This window comes from Haliotis rufescens, unplaced genomic scaffold, assembly GCF_023055435.1.
Source record: "Haliotis rufescens isolate VD_foot unplaced genomic scaffold, xgHalRufe1.0.p SCAF_11, whole genome shotgun sequence".
NCBI lineage: Eukaryota > Metazoa > Mollusca > Gastropoda > Lepetellida > Haliotidae > Haliotis > Haliotis rufescens.
In genome coordinates, this window is record NW_025963791.1 from 28240543 (window position 1) to 28262809 (window position 22267).

Below are 22267 nucleotides of genomic sequence, written 5' to 3' on the forward strand. Positions count from 1 at the left end.
AGTCGCCTTTTACGGCAAGCATGGGTTGCTGAAGACCTATTCTAACCCGGTCTGGGGATTATGTAGAACAGTGAGTGTTGTCTTTATAACAAGTGGAATTGTAGTGATGGAGGGAATGTCTTTATGACAAGGAAACGTGTAGACCGCCGAATGTGTTGTACTTATGACTTTCCTTTGTATTAGTGGGTCCTGACAGTGTTCTTACATGATTCATGTTCCTCAGTTCATGACAGTGATAAAGGGTGCACATACCATGATCTGGTCGAGTTTGACCATACACTGACCATACACGGACATATACGTCGTAATCTCAGAGTACTGTTGAAATGAGTTTAATGACCATATGTTCTAAGACAAAAATAGATTGCATATTTGGTACATGCGTGTTACAATATTCACAACTGGTGAGTACGGTTTTACGCCGCTCTTAGCGATATTTCAGCAATATCACGGCGGAGAACACCAGAAATGGGCTTCACACCTTGTACCCATGTGCCGAATCCAACCCCTGCCTTAGGCGTGACAAGCGAACGCTTTAACAATTGGCTACCCTACCGCCCTCAAATATTTAAGCATCTATTGGGTCAGGTACACTATCCGCCCTCCTCTTGTAAACGTACACGTTCGCTTTCAACCATGGTAAAGTTGCCTTTTGTTGGAGAATATTGCTCCCTACAATGTCGGTTTCAAATCCTTTGTTTGAAAAAAGATTCTGTACATACACCAAAGGCCTGTTGTTGATGTGCGATAGACCCCCTTGACCAGGCACTGCCCAACTCAACACCACGCCTTTCTTGGCGTGCCGTACAATGTTGTCAATGTAGACGTCTTCATATGCAGATGGAATATGTTCCGCCACCTCCAGACTAATGATCCAGTCGTACAGCGGAAGTCCGTATTGGGGCACAGTCAGATCAGCAAACCGAACCACTCCTCCGCTCGTTTCCCGACCATAGGGGGCTCCATCAAAAGCATCGTAAGTACGAAGGCGATGAGTGGAGTCCAGTAGTTTCTTGTAGTCGCCTGGACCATCCCCAAAACTTCCAACGGTTTGGTTTTGAAAGAAAAGTGAAAGGTACTCTGCCAGAGGTTTGTCAAACAAATGTTGCCCACCGGTGGATTTGCTCGATTGCCTGCACCACCCGCCAGAAGCAGCAACAGAAGTCTGTTGGGGATAAATAGACATGGCTTAAGGTATTGTTACATTAGAGTGGACCCGTGAAGATCCGGGATAGAATATTATTTACAAACCGCCGTCATGTAGCTAGAATATTGCTGAGTGCGGCGTTAAACTACAAACAAACATTAGAGTGAGTGAGTTTGGTTTTACTCCGCTTTTAGCAATATTCCAGCCATATCACGGCGGGGGGCACAGCATATGGGCTTCAAACATTGTACCCATGTCCAGAATCAATCCCGGGTCTTCGGCGTGACGAGCGAACGCTTTAACCACTAGGCTAAACGACTGACCCTGTTACGTTAATTATAACATTCCTTTGCTTCTAAAGACACCTGAACGCCTTTAAATACGGACCAGAATCCTTTCGGATCGGAGTGAGCGAGTTTTTAGTCTTTAAACGCGGCATTTCAGTTACAGGAAACAGTTTATAACGAAAACGCTTATAACGAACGGACAGACATAACGAACTTTTGTTTGGGTTCCGGCCATATGCTGTATATATGCTGTTTATATGTTTATAATTAACTAACTACGGTTATAACGAACTAACATTAGTGGCCCCTTTGAGTTCGCAATAACCGTAGTTTACTGTAGTTAACCGTAGTATTACTATATTTGCGTGATTTTGGAAAGAATCCCGAAGTGTTTCAGACGTTTAACACTTTGGTGAAATCCACAAACTCCTGCATGGCGCTGACAATCTTAGAAACATATCTGGGCAAACAGGTGCAGGAGGCCTAACTCAGACCCCGGTTCCAATCACTCTAGAAACTTTAAAGGATTAAATCGACCCTGCTACACCGGGATTACACGCAGTCGTAACCGCCCTTATCTCGTGATGCACTTTAATTCCATTCAACAAGTAACCCTATGTTTTGTCAGCACTAGAAATGTGCGCGTTGGTTTGAGCTTGGTTGATGCGTGTCATGGTCCCAATTGCGTAGAACGATGCTGATGATGTCAATAAGTGGATTGTCTGGTCCAGACTCGATTATTTACAGACCGCCATCATATAGCTGGAATATTGCTGACTGCGGCGTTAAAACAGTAGAAAGCTTCTCCGACCCGTTTTCATCCCAAAGTTAGTCTACCCGCCGTGATGTAACTGAAATGCTGCGAAGTAACTCACTCTCACTCGATCATAGCCGTCATATAGCTGGAATACTGCTGAGTGCGGCGTTAACAACAAACCAACACCAGATAATACAAACATTACTTGTGTGAATGTCTGATGGAGTTCCCTATCTTGACCTATAAAACACGTCCCATTTTAATTCTGGAAACCCAAAAGTCCAGAAACTCTAAGGTCTTTGCCCAGTCTCGGTTAAAGGTATTTACAAAATTAAAGATGCTGTTTTCATGGGAACATACCAAGGAAGAAAAAAAGAAAGAAAAAATTGTTCAAAAACTCAATATTTAGACTATGTGTGGCCCATGGGTAAGCCCATGGGCGAGAATATGTTCCTTTACTTAAAACTCATGATTTTGTTTCGCAAATACATTTAATGTTTCATTCAAGTATCATGACACAAAATTTAACTCATTTTAACTTAATTCAACGAGTTTATAGCGATATTGAAATATTTCGCCCATTTTCATGGCACATAATGTAACTCAATTTTACTTAATTCAGCTATTTTATAGAGTTATTGAAATATTTCGCCCATGGGCGAGAAAAGGTTTGGCCTAGGGGCAGGCCCATGGTCGAGAATATTTCCCTTTGCTCAACAGTTTCAGTTTCGCAAAGTATATTGTATCATGTGAAATATACTTTATATTATATCATTACATTACTATTTAAAAAGGGCATTTGGTTGGATGTTTCCTTTATAGAAGTTCTACAAATTTCACCTGTTTTACATATTGTAGCGATCTTTAATGAACCCGGCCTTACCTCTCAAAACGTTTTGACAGTTTATCATACGAATTCATGTGCGTGTACTCCAATTCATTGGAGTTATTTTCCACAACATTAAAGTTGAGTTAGTTTTGTATTTCATTTCCCATTTTATGTCCCGTTGATACATTACACTGTGCAATTACGTGACAGGTACGCGTGCGCGTATTTTAATGGAAAGAAACTATTCGTCTTTTATTGCATAATGTTTGCCTGTATATCTTACATTCTAACGAAATCTCGAAATAATTATTTAATTACATGCGGTGTCGAACTGACCAGTAGGAATTATGTTTCAATGCGATTGAGGAAAACGTGAGTGAATATTGTGACACTAAAGCAACTTTTAACTGCATTGTCACTTTTGGTATGAAAATGGTAATAGTTAAGAAAAACGTAACAGCCTTCTTATGATAATTCTCATATTATGATAATAATCACATTAGTACGTTGTGTCTAATTACAGTGTCGGCCTTATTTACAGGTGATTCTACAATACTTGCTGTCGGTCAATTACAATTTGCCTAGCCTGTACATGTATATTTTAGTGGATACATGTATTACATATTTTCGTTGATATGTGGATATATTAAGCACAAAGACACAAAAAGTTTATGAAAGATGAATTTGTGCCTTGATATATATATTCAACGAGAACGAATCTTGTATTTTCTCCGCGATCCTGATGTGTATCATCGTTTAATGGGTCATTCATTAAAAGTATGTTGTGAGGCGATATCAAAGGAGCCGCTCAATTTACACAGTGTCGTCCGTTTCGCGTGAACTACCACCCTACCCTGTCAGTAAGAGTTATGTAATAGGTACACAAATATATTTGGTGCGATGTCAGTGTGGAAGGAGTTTGAATTACGTCCGCCACTGGCCACAGAAATAGTAACAATCAACAAGGCCAATGCCGTACTAATAACCTAGTGACTCGCGTAACAACGGCTGTCAATATGTCTGCTACAGCTACCATATCATCATCCCTGTCACAACTGGCGTATTAACGGCTTAATCAAAATATTTATTGTAGAAACGTCGTTACCAGACTAACGTACGTCGTATTCAGTCCTCTACTGGATGTTACATTCCTTGTATCAGCTAACAGCCCTGTTTGTGAAAATATTTACTAGACATAAGATTTAAAGACTAATAAAATCAATTGTAAGACCGCATAGACCATAAAACCGAATAAAATATGTCTTGGTATCATCTCTTGTGTATTAGATGATGGCAATGACCTGAAATGTTATAACGTTAGATTAAGAAGGAGAAACATTAAAGTGTTTTACAATACTTGGAAACATGAGCAATAAGATGTAGCAACATAAACAAATGGTGAAAACAAATTGAAAAGGATTTTAATACAAAATTATTGAACTAAATAACTTGCCTGAACAAAAGGGGTACCCAAACTTGTTTGTCAGTTATTCGTGTGTTGTAGACTGTCGAATGGGACTCATGTGTGTACGTAGGGTACGCATATCTATTGCAAGTTTTAGTACTCATACACTTTCTCTTTTTGTGTTGAAATGATTTCTATTTTCGTACATGATATGATTTCATTTTTATCTTTGGCTGCTATGTTTATATATGTTCGAGTAGCTGTCTGTCCCTCATAAATTGACATAGTTCTGCCTCGCTATTGCATCTCTTGACTACAGGAGATCTACAGCATATAGCGGATCTAACTGCAATTCTTGTTTTAACCAAGCCCGGGTTTGACATTCCAGTAACTGGATTCAGGTTGATTGCAAGATATGCATACCTCGTCATAGTGATTGTTGTGAATTCCTCAAAGTTTTGTTTGTTTGTTAGTTGTATAACGCCGCACTTAGCAATATTTCAGCTGTATGACGGCGGTCTGTAAATAATCAAGTCTGGACCAGACAATCCAGTGATTGACATCATGTGCATCGATCCACGCAATTGGGATACGATGACATGCATCAACCAAGTCAGCGAGCCTGACCACCCGATCCCGTCAGTCGCCTCTTACGACAAGCGCTGTCGCCCTTTTACGACAAGAATGGATTGTTGAAGATCTTCACGGGTCCATTGAATGCAGGGATTTGTGTAAAGTCATTCAGACAGCATACAATGCCAACTCAAAAATTATACTCATGATCAGTGTCTCCGCAAAGGAATATAGTACGGTACATGTGAGATTATACTCAGATTAGGGAGATTTTTAATCCATATAACGTGTTATTACTCTACCTAACAATGTATTTAATGTAATGAATGCAAAACAAACTCAACGGCTAAAAGGTTTCATTGAAAAAACTACCCCTAGTCTTGCCTAATAAAACAACTCCAACCCGACACCGATTAAACGCAGCTTACAAACACAATCATAATCTGGTTAGTCTGTATCACTCAACGAGGCCGCTTACTCTGCCCACAGTATGACAGTATTGGGCAGTTCAGTAATTAGGAGGTAAAACCAGGCAGGTACGCTGGTCACACTTGACTGGTCTGACTGATGATTAGGTCGTCTGACAATTGGGAGTGAACCATAGCAAGTAGTATCTGCGAAACTATTTGCTCCTTTTATGGGACCGATTAGTTTTATGACCATGGGCCTCGGCACAAGCGGAATCCGATATGGTGACTTTTTTTCGCTATTCATATTCTAAATACATTCATAATACCACAACATTTTAGTACTCCTTGAAACTTTACAATCACTTCAGTATATACAATAGATTGAACGAGAACAAATGATATATTGCAGATTATTAAATCATTGTCTCTATTATCAGCCGCTACGTTTGTATCGTTTGCATTGTACAAAGAAATATTTTATCTGTCCTTTTGCAGATTTAGCCTCAGAATGTGCTCATTCGAATTAGGAACGAAAATAATTGCTTATCATGAGTATATATGATACAGTTAAATGTTACTTGTACACTGTAGATGTATTCACTTTAAAGTCGTATACGACCTTCGCGAGCGAGTTGAATGATCCAGGTTAATTGGAACGAAGTCTAGAAAGGGTTATAAAGTTTTGTATTTGGTAATGTGTAGGTTTGTTAAATATGATTTTTTAAATTCCTTTTATTTCAATATGTAAAAATATAATTATGCGCGTAATAAACAGAGCTGACTTGATGGGAGATATGGCGTTAGCCACCTGAGATTGTCTGTTGGACACGGTTTAACCTTAATGTGTCCTCACCCTGGTTGTTGTTACCGTTGTTATAAGGGATTAAGAGCTACGGCTCATTGCATTTTTGGTTACAGTCTGTATCACTAAAGTGGACATGTGCAGGTGAACTCTGTTCAATTAGTATATGAAATGCCCCAAAATGTGAACTCCAGACAATAATAACCTGAGAGTAAATCCACGTGCGTCTGCCTTTCCCCTCGTTCACCTTCGAAATCCTTGATTCTTATATCATGCCAGAGTTCTGAAATTCAGTGACATTGTTGCTGAACAGTTGAATCTGATGGACGTATTGTGCAGAACCTGTTTGACACTATGGGTTCCAGGACCACTAACACTCTGAGCTGAAAAAGTTTGGTCCTAACCGCCCCAACATCTACAAGTTTGTAAGCTTGTAGACATCATTAAGATGTAATTAACAGTCCCATGCTGAGACCTTTCTCAAAATTCAGGCCGGTGGCAGGCTGCCAACAAAGAGAAGAAAATATCCATAATCGTATAATTATTTTTAATAGAAACCGTATCTTAATATGTTCTTGCACTGTATCATATCGTGTATTTCATCTGTATATGTGTAATGTGTATATGTATAAATGACTACACTTATACCGCATATTCTGCAACAGACTATAATCAATCACCTTATTATTGTCTCTCCATTTACCATGGCTGACTGCACTAATACCCTTTTAACAGTGGACACCGATATCAGTATACATGTAGGCTTTTTGTTCAAAAAGGAATATGCAGGAAATTATATGTAACAATTAACTGTGTACTATTTACATGTTTGAATGTTATCAGTTTTACGTTCTGAGATACAGTGATGTAAGCATCTTCTACAATTAACAATACATGTATATAATAAAATACAAAACTCTGTCGTTATTTTTTGTGGAAATCATTCGATCAAGTAAAAATGACTGCGTGACAAGACGAATTAACTATTTATACCCAATAAAAGAAACTGCCGTATTTTAGGAACAGTGCTATAACAGGACATTTGAAATTTCTAACAAGCAGATACATTAGAGACAGTGACTAGACTACAGGTACGTAATCCGTATCAATCAAAGGTGTAAAAAAACTGAAAATCATATCTGTCGGAGACCTACCAAATTACCAAGTTTTATCATTACTATATTTATTACAATGCAAATACTTTAGTGATACATTTTTCAGAGGAGAGGGCATACACACAAGTATATTGCTTCCGTGTGTGAATGCAGGTTGTACTTGGCATCTCAGTTCTCAGTTTCATACCGGTTGTATAACTGAATTTGTATATGGAACCATGCGTACAGCATGACAATTACTTGCTATTCGTCAGTTTACAACACACATAACACGGTCAAACAATTTTGGGCACCGCTTTTGCAAGTTATTTAGTACAATAATGTTTTATTAAAATCTATTTCAATTTGTATTCACCATTTTCCCTATTGACAGTCGTTGGGGACATGGGATGGATACCGCCTGTTGTCAGACAATGGAAAAGTGTAGCAAGACAATGGTGTCGCCTTAAGAATGTGTCTAGTAGGTTAAACAAACATGTGTTTAACTGGGCTGATAGATACGCTGTAAATGGTTGTAAAAATTGGAATGGAAGGGTAAGAAAGAAGTTTAGATATATGGATTTAGGACACCTATTAAACGCTACAGGTTTTATTGATATATTTTCTGTTTGTACACAGGTGGAACAATGGTGTAAAAATGAATATGTTACCCGTTGGAGTGATATGTTAAGAAAGGAAGAGGGGCGAAATGGGCTTAATAAATTGAGAATGTATCGATTTTACAAACAAGTATATGGGACAGAATACTATGTTTCAAATAAGATGCCCAGAAACTATAGATCGACACTAGCCAAGTTTAGATGTGGTGTACCTGTCAATACGAATACAGGTATACGAAGGTGTACCTGTCAATAATAGAAGATGTTTTCACTGTAATGACAGCGTAGAAGACGAGGTCCATGTTTTGTTTCACTGCGCATTATATGATGATATCAGGGCAAATCTTTTTAATGAATGTATTGCTAAATCTTATAATGTTTTAGATATGCCTGATATCGACAAACTTTGTTTTATTTTCAGTGACTCCAGTGTGTGTTTTATACTTGCCAAAGTCTGCTTTTTAATTCTTAATCGTAGAAAACATCTTTTATATGGATAACTTTTTACTATATCATCTTTATATCATTTATGTATAAATTCTGTGATAATTCGTCTCTCATAATTCTATTGAATGGTTCTGTACATTTTATCTATGTCAGGTTGTATAAAGCTGTTTTATGTATGTACAGGAGTGAGACGTTAATAAACTATTGTCTGTCTGTCTGTCTGTCTGTCTGTCTGCGTCACTAGGTAATTAGTACGGCATTGACCTTGTTGATTGTATACTTTGAGGATTTCTGTGGCCAGTGGCGGACGTAATTCAAACTCCTTCCGCACTGATGCTGATAATGTACAAGAAAATGAAGGCATGACTGTTGATGCTGATAATGTACGAGAAAATGAGGGCATGACTGTCGATGCTGATAATGTACAAGAAAATGAGGGCATGACTGTCGATGCTGATAATGTACAAGAAAATGAGGGCATGATTGTCGATGCTGATAATGTACAAGAAAATGAGGGCATGACTGTTAATGCTGATAATGTACGAGAAAATGAGGGCATGACTGTCGATGCTGATAATGTACAAGAAACTGAGGGCATGACTGTCGATGCTGATAATGTACGAGAAAATGAGGGCATGACTGTCGATGCTGATAATGTACAAGAAACTGAGGGCATGACTGTCGATGCTGATAATGTACGAGAAAATGAGGGCATGACTGTCGATGCTGATAATGTACAAGAAACTGAGGGCATGACTGTCGATGCTGATAATGTACAAGAAAATGAGGGCATGACTGTCGATGCTGATAATGTACAAGAAAATGAGGGCATGACTGTCGATGCTGATAATGTACAAGAAAATGAGGGCATGACTGTTGATGCTGATAATGTACAAGAAAATGAGGGCATGACTGTTGATGCTGATAATGTACAAGAAAATGAGGGCATGACTGTCGATGCTGATAATGTTGATGTTTTTAATGAATGTATAGATGAAAACAGTGAAATTGTTGATGAAGATGATGGTGATGATGACGATGACGATGAAAATGATAATGTTTATGATGCAAGTAACCACAATCATCTAAGACTACTTTCATTAAATGTATGTGGCCTCAGAAAGCGGTTAGAATATCAAGAATTTACCAATTTGATTAAAAACAAGAATATCATAGGATTTCAGGAAACCAAAACTGATTCTCTAGATGATCTTCAATTACCAGGTTATAAACTGTACTTTCAGCATAGGAATGGAGCAATTAGACGTTCAGGTGGCTTGGGGGTAGCAATAAGATGTGATTTGGAAAATTACATATCAGTTATAACAGAAAACGAATGTGAATATGTACCGTGGATAAAAATATCAAAGACACTATGTAACACCAAACAAGATGTTTTTAGGAACAGTATATATACCTCCGGAAAATTCAAATTACTTTACAAGTGAGACATTCAATGAATTTGAAAAGAATTTACTTTATTTTCTCTCTTTGAGTGAGTATGTTATCTTGATGGGTGACTTCAATGCAAGAAATAAACAGCTATGTGATTATACCATATTCAATAAGCAAGTACTCAAAGAATTTGATATTGATATAAATGATATGGGTAATGAACTTGAGCCTGATAAATTATTAGATAAACTTAATATACCACAGTTCAGGGCTAATCAAGATAATGCAAGGGTTAATAATTCAGGTAATAAAATAATAGAGATATGTAAAAATCTTAAGTTATTCATCTGTAATGGTAGACTCGGACAGGATAAAAATGTAGGTAAAATAACATGTAATGATGTTAGTGTAGTTGACTATGTTATAGCCTCCCCCTTGTGCTTACCTCTGTTTACTGACTTAGCCATTTTAGACTTCTCACCCCTGTATTCAGATGTGCACTGCCCAGTGTCCTTTTCTTTAGCCACCACTGTACTCCAAGAACAAACTGTAGGTATCCAGTCCGAAGTAAATACAGTACACAATACTCATCCCAGACCAAAACGTTATAATATAGATAGAACTAACAGGTTTCTACAACATTTAAATGCTGAAAAGGTAAACATTCTCACTCGGAAAGCACATGTGGCTAGACAAGGCCAAGCTGACCCACATCTGATCAATGACATAACTGAAGAGGCCGGGCACGTGCTGATAGCCTTCGGGACCCGGAGGCAGGGTGTCGGTAAGAAATATAAGATGAACAAACCATGGTTTGGAAAGGAATGTATAAATGCTAGAAAAAGTTTTTACAAAGCAAAACGCCGCTTGAAAAGATTTAATTCTATTTATAACAAACGCCTGTTAAAATATGAATCTAAGGCTTATAAGAAATGTATGGATAAGCATATAAAACAACATAAAGATAACTTAGGTACAATGTTAAGAGAAAAACACAAACACTCTCCAAAAGAGTTTTGGAAAATGTTAAAAGGAGATAAAAAAGATGACAATAGAAGAATTTTACCAGTTTATTAAGTCACTCAATGAGACAACTTCAGAAGACCCGGAAGTGAAGGAATGTACTATGGATACACATTATGACTGTGAAACTTTAAATGGAGATATCACACCTGATGAAGTTATGATAGCAGTAAGAGAACTAAAGAGAAATAAAGCATCCGGTATTGATTTTATAGAAAATGATTATTTTATTGATAGTATTGATTTATTAACCCCTTTGTTAGTTGAACTATTTAACCTGATATTTGAAAAGGGTATACTTCCAGAATTTTGGTTATTGGGTATAATTAAACCGATTTACAAGAAAAAAGGTGACCCACTTGATCCTAACTCGTATAGGCCAATCACTATCCTTAGTTGCTTTGGAAAACTATTCACCAGAAATTTAAACAACCGTTTATCTAAATTCTTAGATAAAAATAATATTCTAACACCTGCCTAAGCAGGATTCAGGAAATCTTTCTCAACTGCTGACAATATATTTGTAATTTATATGCTTATGCAAATTTAAAAAAATAATAAACAAAAATTATACTGCGCTTTCATAGACTTTACTAAAGCTTTTGACACTGTTTGGCGAGTGGGATTGTGGAGGAAAATGCAGACTATTGGCATCAAAGGTAGATTTCTTACGTTAGTTCAAAATAAGTATAAAAATATTAAATCGTTGATACAGTGTGATGATAAAATGTCAGGTTACTTTCCTTGTAATATAGGTGTCAGACAGGGAGAAAACCTATCCCCTCTATTATTCTCAATTTTCATAAATGACGTCGAAATCTTTTTGCTTTCATCTGGGTGTGGAGGAGTTAATCTCAACTATGATCAAGATAAAGACTTAATTGTATGGATCCAATTCATAATTCTATTGTATGCAGATGATGCTGTATTATTTGATGAATCACCAGAAGGTTTACAGAAAGCCTTGGACACTTTTAATGAATATTGTGAAGAGTGGAAATTACATGTAAATATAAATAAAACAAAATTTGTGATTTTCGGTGGTGGCCCATCGAAAAATTCGAAACATAAATTTCACTATTCTGATAAAACTCTAGATATTGTCGACACTTATACGTATTTAGGAATTGTACTTCACAGGAATAGAAAACTAGTATCAAGTCTTAAGTCCCTCAGTGATAATGCTTTGAAAGCAATGTTTTGCCTGATAAAATCAAGAAATTTAAATTTACCTTTGGACTGTGTATTATCAGCTTTTGATACGATGGTATTACCAATATTAACTTATGGTTCAGAAATCTGGGGCTTTGAAAATTTAGAAATTATAGAAAGAATACACCTCAAATTCCTCAGACTTATCACAGGATTAAGAAATTCCTCGTTATATGATATAAGGCGAATTAGGTAGGCTACCATTAAGATAAATAATTTGTAAACGAATGATATCTTTCTGGCACAAATTAACATATCAAACTGGTGTGTATAAACTTTCACAGCTGTTATATCAATATCTGTCAATTAACGGGAACAAGACTATTGCATCAACAAATCCCTGGGTTAGATGTGTTATGAATATATTAGACAGTATTGGATTATCTTATGTATTTAACAATCCGTCAATCTGCACAACAAAGTGGCTAGTGTCAGAAGTAGAGCAAATACTTAAAGATCACTTTTTTCAGAAATGGAGAAGTGACGTTAATTCTAGTTCTAAAGGCTTATACTATAAACATTAAAGGACACTCCGGTTCTCGATAAATATCTTCTATTGCCAAAACGAATAGCAATTCCAATACTACGATTTCGAACCTGTAATCATAATTTACATAATGAGACTGGTCGATGGAAAAATATTCCAAAGGAAAATAGAACTTGTAAATTATGTAATTCCCCATCTATTGCTGATGAATTTCACTACTTATTCAGATGTAATTATTTTAAATTAGAGAGGCGAACATTTCTCTCACCATATTATACTGAATGGCCAAATATTATAAAATTTGTAAAACTCTTATCAACAACAAACACACAGGATCTAAACAAATTATCGAGATTTATTGTAAAAATGTCCATTAGTATTAACAATGCTAGGTAATCACGTTGTTATTAATTGCCATCTTGTCTGCTTTTTGTACATATGCATAATTATTTATTGTAATATGCTCTTGTACCACCTTTTGTGGTTTCTGAGAATAAACTGATTCTGATTCTGACACCGCATCAAATATATTTGTGTACCGATTACATAACTCTTATGGACAGGGTGGGGTGGTAGTTCACCGGACGACACTGTGTATATTGGGCGGCTCCTTTGATATCTCCTCCAAACATACGTTTATTGAATGACCCCATTTAACGATGATACACATCTCGATGAATATATCAAGGCACTAATTCATCTTTCATAAACATTTTTTTGTCTTTGTGCTTAATATATCCACATATCAACGAACATTTGTAAATCATGTATCCACAAAAAAATAAACATTTTCAGGCTAGGTATTTGCCCACATCAACACCTGCATAACTGTTTATTCACGCGTGGTGTGGTAGATCGTAATTGACCGAGAGGAGGTATTGTAGAATCACCTGTAAATAAGGCCGACACTGTAATTAGATACAACGTACTAATGAGAATTATCATAAGAAGGCTGTTGTTTTTTCTGAACTATTACCATTTTCATACCAAAAGTGACAATGCAGTTAAAAGTTGCTTTAGTGTCACAATGTTCACTCACGTTTTCCTCAATCGCATTGAAACATAATTCCTACTGGTCAGTTCGACACCGCATGTAATTAAATAATTATTTCGAGATTTCGTTAGAATGTAAGATATTCAGCCAAACATTATGCAATAAAAGACGAATACTTTTTTTCATTAAAATACGCGCACGCGTACCTGTATATTGCATACCTAGTGTAACGTAATTGCACAGTGTAATGTATCAACGGGACATAAAATGGGAAATGAAATACAAAACTAACTAAAATTTAATGTTGTGGAAAATAACTCCAATGAATTGGAGTACACGCACATGAATTCGTATGATAAACTGTCAAAACGTTTTGAGAGGTAAGGCCGGGTTCATTAAAGATCGCTACAATATGTAAAACAGGTGAAATTTGTAGAACTTCTATAAAGGAAACATCCAACCAAATGCCCTTTTTAAATAGTAATGTAATGATATAATATAAAGTATATTTCACATGATACAATATACTTTGCGAAACTGAAACTGTTGAGCAAAGGAAAATATTCCGCCCATGGGCCAAACTTTCTCGTCCAGAGCGAAATATTTCAATAACGCCGTAAAATAGTTGAATTAAGTTAAAATTTGTTAAATTATGTGACATGAAACTTCTAAGAACACCTTTATGTATATGCGACACTAAAACACAAGTTTTGAGCAAAGGGAAATATTCTCGCCCATCGGCCTGCCCCTAGGCCAAACCTTTTCTCGCCCATGGGCGAAATATTTCAATAACTCTATAAAATAGCTGAATTAAGTAAAATTGAGTTACATTATGTGCCATGAAAATGGTAAGAGCACCTGCTTTGAGTAAAGGAAAATATTCTCGCCCATGGGCAAAACCCTTTTCTCGCCCATGGGCGAAATATTTCAATATCGCCATAAAATCGTTGAATTAAGTTAAAATGAGTTAAATTTTGTGTCATGATACTTGAATGAATACATTAAATGTATTTGCGAAACAAAAACATGAGTTTTAAGTAAAGGAACATATTCTCGCCCATGGGCCTGCCCATGGGCGACATAGTCTAAATATTGAGTTTTTGAACAATTTTTTTCCCATTTTTTCTTCCTTGGTATGTTCCCATGAAAACAACATCTTTAATTTTGTAAATACCTTTAACCAAGACTGGGCAAAGACCGTAGAGTTTCTGGACTTTTGGGTTTCCAGAATTAAAATGGGACGTGTTAATTATTATACCATATTTGAAAAAAATGACTTGCCTTTGCATGTGTTTGTGTACAGGCGGGACCGATGGGGCAGAATACGCTCACCTTTTCGCGAACACCTGGTATCATCACTACTTGATAGACTTGATAAACACATGCTCACGATAGAGTCGGAATCGTACAATTGACTGCTTCTGGCAAAGATTTCTTGTGGTTATGGAAAGGGTTTTGTCGTTTATATTAAATGCATTCATGAAAAGGCTTCGCGGAGAAACACTACTAAAGCACTAACCAGAATGCATACCCATACCTGATTAGATTTTGTCGTCATCTCAATCATTTTACAGCTCATAACCGCCAGTTCACGCCTCGCAATGTTCAGTATCTCCGACAGCTTATTCCTCTGTTGTTTTAACTGGTCGGCTACCTTAGGACCATCATGGATGAAATACCGTTCCATTGTAGCTGTCCCTTGTCTTGTGAGGTTACGAATGGGCATCCTGGTGAAAAAACCGATGACACCCAGTACTGAAAGTGCCACGGCTAGTTTGACCAAAATCTTCTGTTGCGCCATGGCGGGTTTGTAGCTGCAAAGGAATAGGTATCGTTTAGGGTCATTTTCCACAAGACATCGCAATTAAAGTACTTTTTGTGCAGAGTATACTATCTAAGACAGAACGCTTACAAGTAACTACCTCCACAAGGGAACAAATAAAAGCGTGAAGCCAATTCCTGGCGTCCCCGTCGTCATATTGCTATATAATTGTTAAAAGGGGACAAGTAAAACCATACTCACTCAGTAACCAAATGAGCTTAATCTTGTTTTCAAACATTTTCTTATGAAAAGAGCCAGTTTTCACCGTTCCACTGAGATGTTTGCTAAAACTATCTGTGATTGAGTGAGTGAGTTGGGTTTAACGCCGCTTTTAATAGTATTCCAGTTATATCGCGGCGTGACAGCTTAAAGTGGGAGGAAAGCCCGAAGTGATACAGGTCTTAGACGTTTACCACTTCGGTGAAACCCACGAGCACGGTAATGACAAACTTAGAAACATAATCGGGGCGAACCGGGATTCGAACCAACAATCATAGGTTTCTGGCGTGCCCAAGGGACGCAACTCTGCACAGCGAATCGCGGCGCTTTAGACGACTGGGCCACCCGTGCCCCCCAAAACTACCTGTGACAGAAGCATGGAATATATCAAGTGTCGTAACTGCGTTTTGGGGTTAACTGAGCCCTACTACAGTCACCTGTTATTGTCGTTCCGTGTCGTGATAGGCAAGGTAAGCCATGACCTAGCGACTCGCTTGGTCAGAGTGATTGGTTTATCGACTCTTAATCCGAACTGTCTCCATCAGCATTCATGTACCGGCCCTTGTACTCACCATGATAAACATAAAACAGTTAAAAATCACGTTCAGTCCATCTTCAAATACAACTTCTACATCAGCCTATACTCGTCATAGACTGGACGGTGAAATCGATCTGCATCAGTCCTTGTCAAAACCGCGCAATACTATTTGTGCTGAACGTATCTTTTTAAAGGGGGTCTTGTCTAATCTTTCCTTGTCACATGTAACAATTCCTCAGTTTGATTCGTTAAAAGTTTAGATCTGACCATGAACTCGTGTGACGTAATCGGAAAACTACTGAAACCTACGTGCCAGATTGAGCATGCCTCTATTGATCTGCACAGCGAATCGCGGCGCCTTAGACGACTGGGACACGCGTGCCGCCACCGTGCCGCCACCGTGCCGCCACCCCTTCCTTCCCTCCGCTCCCCCCCCCCCCCCCCCCCCCCCCCCCCCCCTCATCCCGTTTGGTTGTTTTGAAACGCCGCACTTGGCGGTCTGTAAATAATCGAGTATGGACCAGACAATCCAGTGATTGACATCATGAGCAACGATCCAATTGGGTTGGTTGGTTGGTTGTTTAACGCCGCACTCAGCAATATTCCAGCTATATGACGGCGGTCTGTAAATAATCGAGTCTGGACCAGACAATATTATGAGCATCGATCTACGCAATTGGGATCGATTACATGCATCAACCAAGTCAGCGAGCCTGACCACCCGATCCTGTTAGTCGCCTCTTACGACAAGCATAGCCGCCTTTTACGGCAAGCATGGGTTGCTGAAGACCTATTCTACCCCGGATCTTCACCGTTCTATCCAATTGAGATACGATGACATGCAATAACCAAGTCAGCGAGCCTGACCACCCGATCTCGTTAGTCGAGGCGACCTCTTACGACAGGCAGAGTCGCCTCTTCCGACAGGCATAGTCGCCTCTTACGCCAGGCATAGTCGCCTCTAACGACAGGCATAGTCGCCTCTTACGACAGGCATAGTCGCCTCTTACGACAGGCAAAGTCGCCTTTATAGGGCAAGCATGGGTTGCTGAAGACCTATTCTACTTCGCATCTTCACGGGTCTCATTAACTATAAACGCTACATGTATCAATCCACTAACCAATATGTCATTGGTAGGCATGTTGTTTGTTGTTTAACACATCACTCGGCAATATTCCAGCAAAATGAAGGCGGTCTGTAAATAATCCAGAGATTGATATCACGAGCATCGATCCACGCAATTGGTATACGATGATATGCATATGTTTTTAGTCGCCTTTTACGGCAAGTATGGGTTGCTAAAGACTTATTCCACCCGGATCTTCACAGGTCCAGTAGATGACATAACATAATAAGCTAACCTCCGCTCAATCGAACAGCCGTTTTCTATCAATTTTGAATTCGTTTTAATTCTTTCAAAAATGTCATACTGAAATATGTCGGGAGAGAAACATTATTTGTAGCTGGATCATCTTCGGCTCGTGGTTTAAAACCCAAAGCGGGACGCAAAAAAACCCATAAAGCCGGAGTGATCCTGCAACAACTTATAAAAAAAAAAATAAATATAAACGCACGAAACCAAATGGTTAGCTTGTTGATAAGTTAATTATATTCTGTCAAAATACAAACGTTTTGATAAACGTGCAAATAAAGAATCTTACCAAGACCCCGTTCAAGCAGCCCGCACAGCGCGCGACACAGCTTCACTGAACACACCGCCTGACGGGCACAACGCACGTGCGAACGAACTCGGCATGCGCAGTCTTCGGACCTCAAAGAAATCGTGTCACATCTGACCCTACTCGAAATTATAACAAAGTTGCGGGAACTTTAATGACAGTTGGATGGATGCAGTCATTTTGCTAACACTCCAATAGTTTGAGTATGGGTACTAAATCGTCCCATAGTTTTCCTTGAAAGGTTCCCCTCCCATAGTGAAACACGAGCGGTCACCCTCCCATAGTATAGCATAGTGCGAAAGCTCATTAAGACCATATTGGTATTTTGTTTTTTCTCTTTATAAAGTCGTAATAACGAGAAAAAAGTCGTACTTACGACTTTTCAAAACTCGTAATTACGAGAATAAAGTCGTAATTACAAGTTTTGAAAGTTTGAAAAGTCGTAATTACGGGTTTTGAAAGTTTAAAAAGTCGTAATTACGAGTTTTGAAAGTTTAAAAAATCGTAATTACGAGAAGAAATGTGCTTATAAAAGGCGGTATAAAAGGATGATTCTTCCACTTCCACATGTAACTGGTTGAGTCACTGTAACGGAAAAAGTTCTGTTCGTTTGCCCATCGTATGGGTTTACAATTGCCATACCTCTCTTTGTTAACTGCAAACTATGGATGTATATAGATGATACTTTATTAATTCATGGTGTTGAAATTCTTCTGTTATCACTCATTATTATATTGATGTATTAAATAATTTAACGAAAAATACATTTGCCTGGTTATGTATTCGATTGGGGATAGAATATGACTCAATATTATCGCGGGCTCTATATTATCGCGCTGTTGGCAAATCTCGTAATCCACACCCTCTGTCGATTGTTTACTTATGCAAATCTAAGCACGATATTTCATCGCTTGATCGAATACTGAAACTCGTTGTAGTATGTCTCGGCTACACGCTATACATTTATTTTTTTATGTTAGTTTCTTGAATGTTTTTGAAGTGGAATTTCCCCTACCTCCATAAAAAAATTATTAGAAAAGAACCCATATGTTTAGACGAAGTCTCTAGACCAAGTCTAGGTCGCATGATCCCAAACAGGAAGTGATGCAAGTCACACATTCAACACGTATCACACCACAAAGTAGACATACCGCGATAAGATAGAGTTGCCCGCCCTTGAGTCGCTTATGACAGGTACTATAAAAAATCAGAAAACTACAAGAAGCCATCAACATCAAAAGACTCCTTTTCTTTATATTACTGGCTTCCCCTTTTCTTTACTGTCCCCGTGAAGATCCGGGGTAGAATAGGCCTTCAGCAACCCATGCTTGCCGTAAAAGGCGACTGACAGGATCGGGTGGTCAGGCTCGCTGACTTGGTTGATGCATGTCATCGATCCCAATTGCGTGGATCGTTGCTCATGATTTCAATCACTGGATTGTCTGGTCCAGACTCGATCATTTACAGACCGCCGTCATATAGCTGGAATATTGCTGAGTGCGGCGTTAAACAACAAAACAACCAACAATTATATTACTGACTTTGCCGGTCAATATCTTTACTACCCTTTTGTGTACATAACAGGCTTCTCCACTCCAGTATAACTACATCTGATATCTACTCTACTGTATAGACATTGCCTCCTACCTGTATATATATACTTGTCAGCTGTAGGGTTATATATACATTTATTTATTATATATGACTATGGTTAGGTGCTCTACCGCCTAACCTTCACTAGCTCTGTTATGCATGACTGTAGAGAGGTGAGAGTGATTTTATATCATTGACCATGTGGATTTATACTCAACACAATAAACCTACTATCTTCAAACCATATATACTGTGGTATACTGTGAGAAGACATAACATGGTATCAGACGTGGGATCTGGATCTTAAAAACCAGGTTAGCAACTACAATAGTCAAAAAGAAGATTTTACTTGATGAACTTGTTAGTGAGCGAAAACCGAAGGTCTAATTGAAGCCCATGTGCTTTTTGGGAAGTGTTGGAAATTTTCATCTGGTGTGATAAAATGGCAAATAACGAAGAGCAACCACAGTTACTTCAGTTGTTACCACAGTCAACATACAGGGTGAATCCACCTGAACAGTTTGACTTTACAAAACCAGAATCTTGGCCAAAATGGTCACGTCGTTGTGAACGATTCAGACAGTCATCTCTTTTGACTAAAGAAGGAGATGAAGTTCAAATCAATTCACTCATTTACCATATGGGGGATGAAGCAGAGGATATCCTGTCATCTCTGAATTTGACAGCTGAAGAAATGAAGTCATTTCAAACAGTGATTGATAAATTTCAGAGACACTTTGTAATTTCTCATAATGTGATATATGAGAGAGCTGATGAAGCAGAGGATATCCTGTCATCTCTGAATTTGACAGCTGAAGAAATGAAGTCATATCAAACAGTGATTGATAAATTTCAGAGACCCTTTGTAATTTCTCATAATGTGATATATGAGAGAGCTGTATTTAACAGACGTATTCAAGAAGATGGTGAGACTGTGAACTCGTTCAATAATGCATTGTACGTTTTAGCTCGTCATTGTGACTACGGTGCACTACACGATGATCTTATAAGGGACAAAATCGTCGTAGGAATCAGAGACAGTGCATTAAGTGCTCAAATACAAGTAGATAATGAACCGACACCAGCCAAAGCTGTACAGGTGGCAAGACAATGAGAAATGATTAAGAATCAACAATCTCAACTTCGTAAGACTGAAACAAGTCCAGGATTGCATCAGCAGATGCATCATCATATGGTCTCGGAGCTGAGTTGAAACAGAAACAATCTGATGGATCATGGAAACCAGTAATCTTTGCACCCAGGTCTCTAAGTGATACAGAGCAAAGACACGCACAGATCGAAAACGAAGCTCTGCCGATTACCTGGGCAACAGAAACGTTCAACGATTATGTGCTTGGAAAACACTTCCAAATATAGATTGACCATAAGCCTCATGTTTCCATACCTGGATCCAAATGTCTCAGTGATCTATCTCCAAGATGGCAACGTTTCATAATGAGGTTAATGCGATATAGTTATTCTGTGTTCCACACACCTGGCAAAAATCTGGCAATTGCAGATACACTATCAAGATCGCCGGTGGATGAAATCCTCCTAGCTGAAGACAAACACTTTGAACTTTGATCTCTATGTTGATCTAAAAGTGTCACAACTACCAGCTTCTGGTGCGAAGGTAACAGAAATAGCCTCAGAAAAAGAGAAAGTGTATGGCAGAATATCCACATTCCTACAGAACAAGTGGCCAGCATACCATTCCCTGTCAACAGAGGAGCAGCTGTACAAAGTGAGACATGATTTGTCTATGGTGAATGATCTGTTGTTAAAAGGCAATAGACTGTTGATACCTCCTACTCTTCGATCACAAATGCTCGAGAAGATTCATGCGGGACATCAAGGAATCCGTAAGTGTCGAGAGAGGACAATGACAGCTGTATGGTGGCCAGGACTGAGTGCAGAAATCAGATCTGCTGTAGAACACTGCAAAATATGTTCAAAGTACAGGAGAAATCCAACTGAACCTCTCCTACCAACACCAATTCCTGGTCGACCTTGGCAGGGAGTAGGTACAGACCTGTTTTAACTGAACAAAGTAATGTACATACCTGTGACTGACTACTTATCAAGGTAGATAGAAGTCATCAAATTGTCTTTTACAACATCAAAGAGTATCATCAACAGTTTGAATTCTGTATATTCTAGACATGGGATACCAGAGGTAGTTATCTCAGATAAAGGACCTCAATATTCTTCACAGGACTTCCGTGAGTTTGCTCAACAGTACAACTTTACTCACATCACATCCAGCCCATTGTATCCAAGGAGCAATGGAGAGGCTGAGCGAGCTGTTCAGTCATGCAAGAATATGTTGCGTAAAGCTGATGATCCATGTCTTCCAATGTTGGACAACACCTGTATCTGGTGGATTATCTCCAAGTGAGCTTCAAATGGGAAGAAAGCTGAGAACAAGCCTACCATGCCATCCTACACAACTACAATCCAAACATGTGGATGTGAAAAGCTTCAAGCAAGCTGAATCTGTGAAAAAACTTATAATGAAAGATCAGTATGATCATCATCATAATGTGCGACCAATGTCTGAGCTCAAACCTGGTGATTGTGTTTGGGTAAATCAGTCTGAGTCAGCATCGATCAAACCTAATTGATGTGGCATCAACGTTGAACAAAGAACAAGAAACATTTTGCGTATGACATATTTAATAGGTCTGTAAGCGTGCGCCATTGCGATCCATCATAAATTAACTACCGCGGTAATAAAGCGTACCATCCTACGATGACATGCATCAACCAAGTCAGCGATCCTGGACAAGACAATCTGGTGATTGACATCATGAGCATCGATCTACACAACTGGGATACGATTACATGCATCAACCAAGTCAGCGAGCCTGAGCGCCCGATCCCGTTAGTCGCCTCTTACGACAAGCATAGTCGCCTTTTACGGTCAGCAAGGG

At 38.5% G+C, this 22267-nt stretch overlaps 1 protein-coding gene across 2 annotated transcripts; it reads right to left on the reverse strand.

Annotated features, from left to right (window-relative positions):
• Positions 1-316: 316 nt before the first annotated feature.
• LOC124149353 lies at positions 317-17877 on the reverse strand. Of its 2 annotated transcripts, none has more exons than XM_046520890.2 (3): positions 17724-17877; positions 15020-15296; positions 317-1165 (listed from the first exon to the last, which is right to left on the reverse strand). In XM_046520890.2, exons 2-3 carry the CDS (start codon positions 15281-15283, stop codon positions 569-571), a joined length of 861 nt encoding a protein of 286 aa, XP_046376846.2. In that variant the 5' UTR covers positions 15284-15296; positions 17724-17877; the 3' UTR covers positions 317-568. The 2 variants fall into 2 exon arrangements, with proteins under 2 accessions (XP_046376846.2, XP_046376849.2); XM_046520893.2 differs by lacking the exon at positions 17724-17877 and adding an exon at positions 16096-16237.
• Positions 17878-22267: the final 4390 nt, after the last annotated feature.

What these genes read in the sequence shown, in the direction of transcription:
- LOC124149353 (XM_046520890.2), bottom strand. Translation starts at nt 15,283, where the DNA reads ATGGCGCAACAGAAGATTTTGGTCAAACTAGCCGTGGCACTTTCAGTA. An exon ending in TGACGACAAAATCTAATCAG is followed by an intron (nt 1,166 to 15,019) that starts GTATGGGTATGC and finishes TATCCCCAACAG; the next exon opens with ACTTCTGTTGCTGCTTCTGG.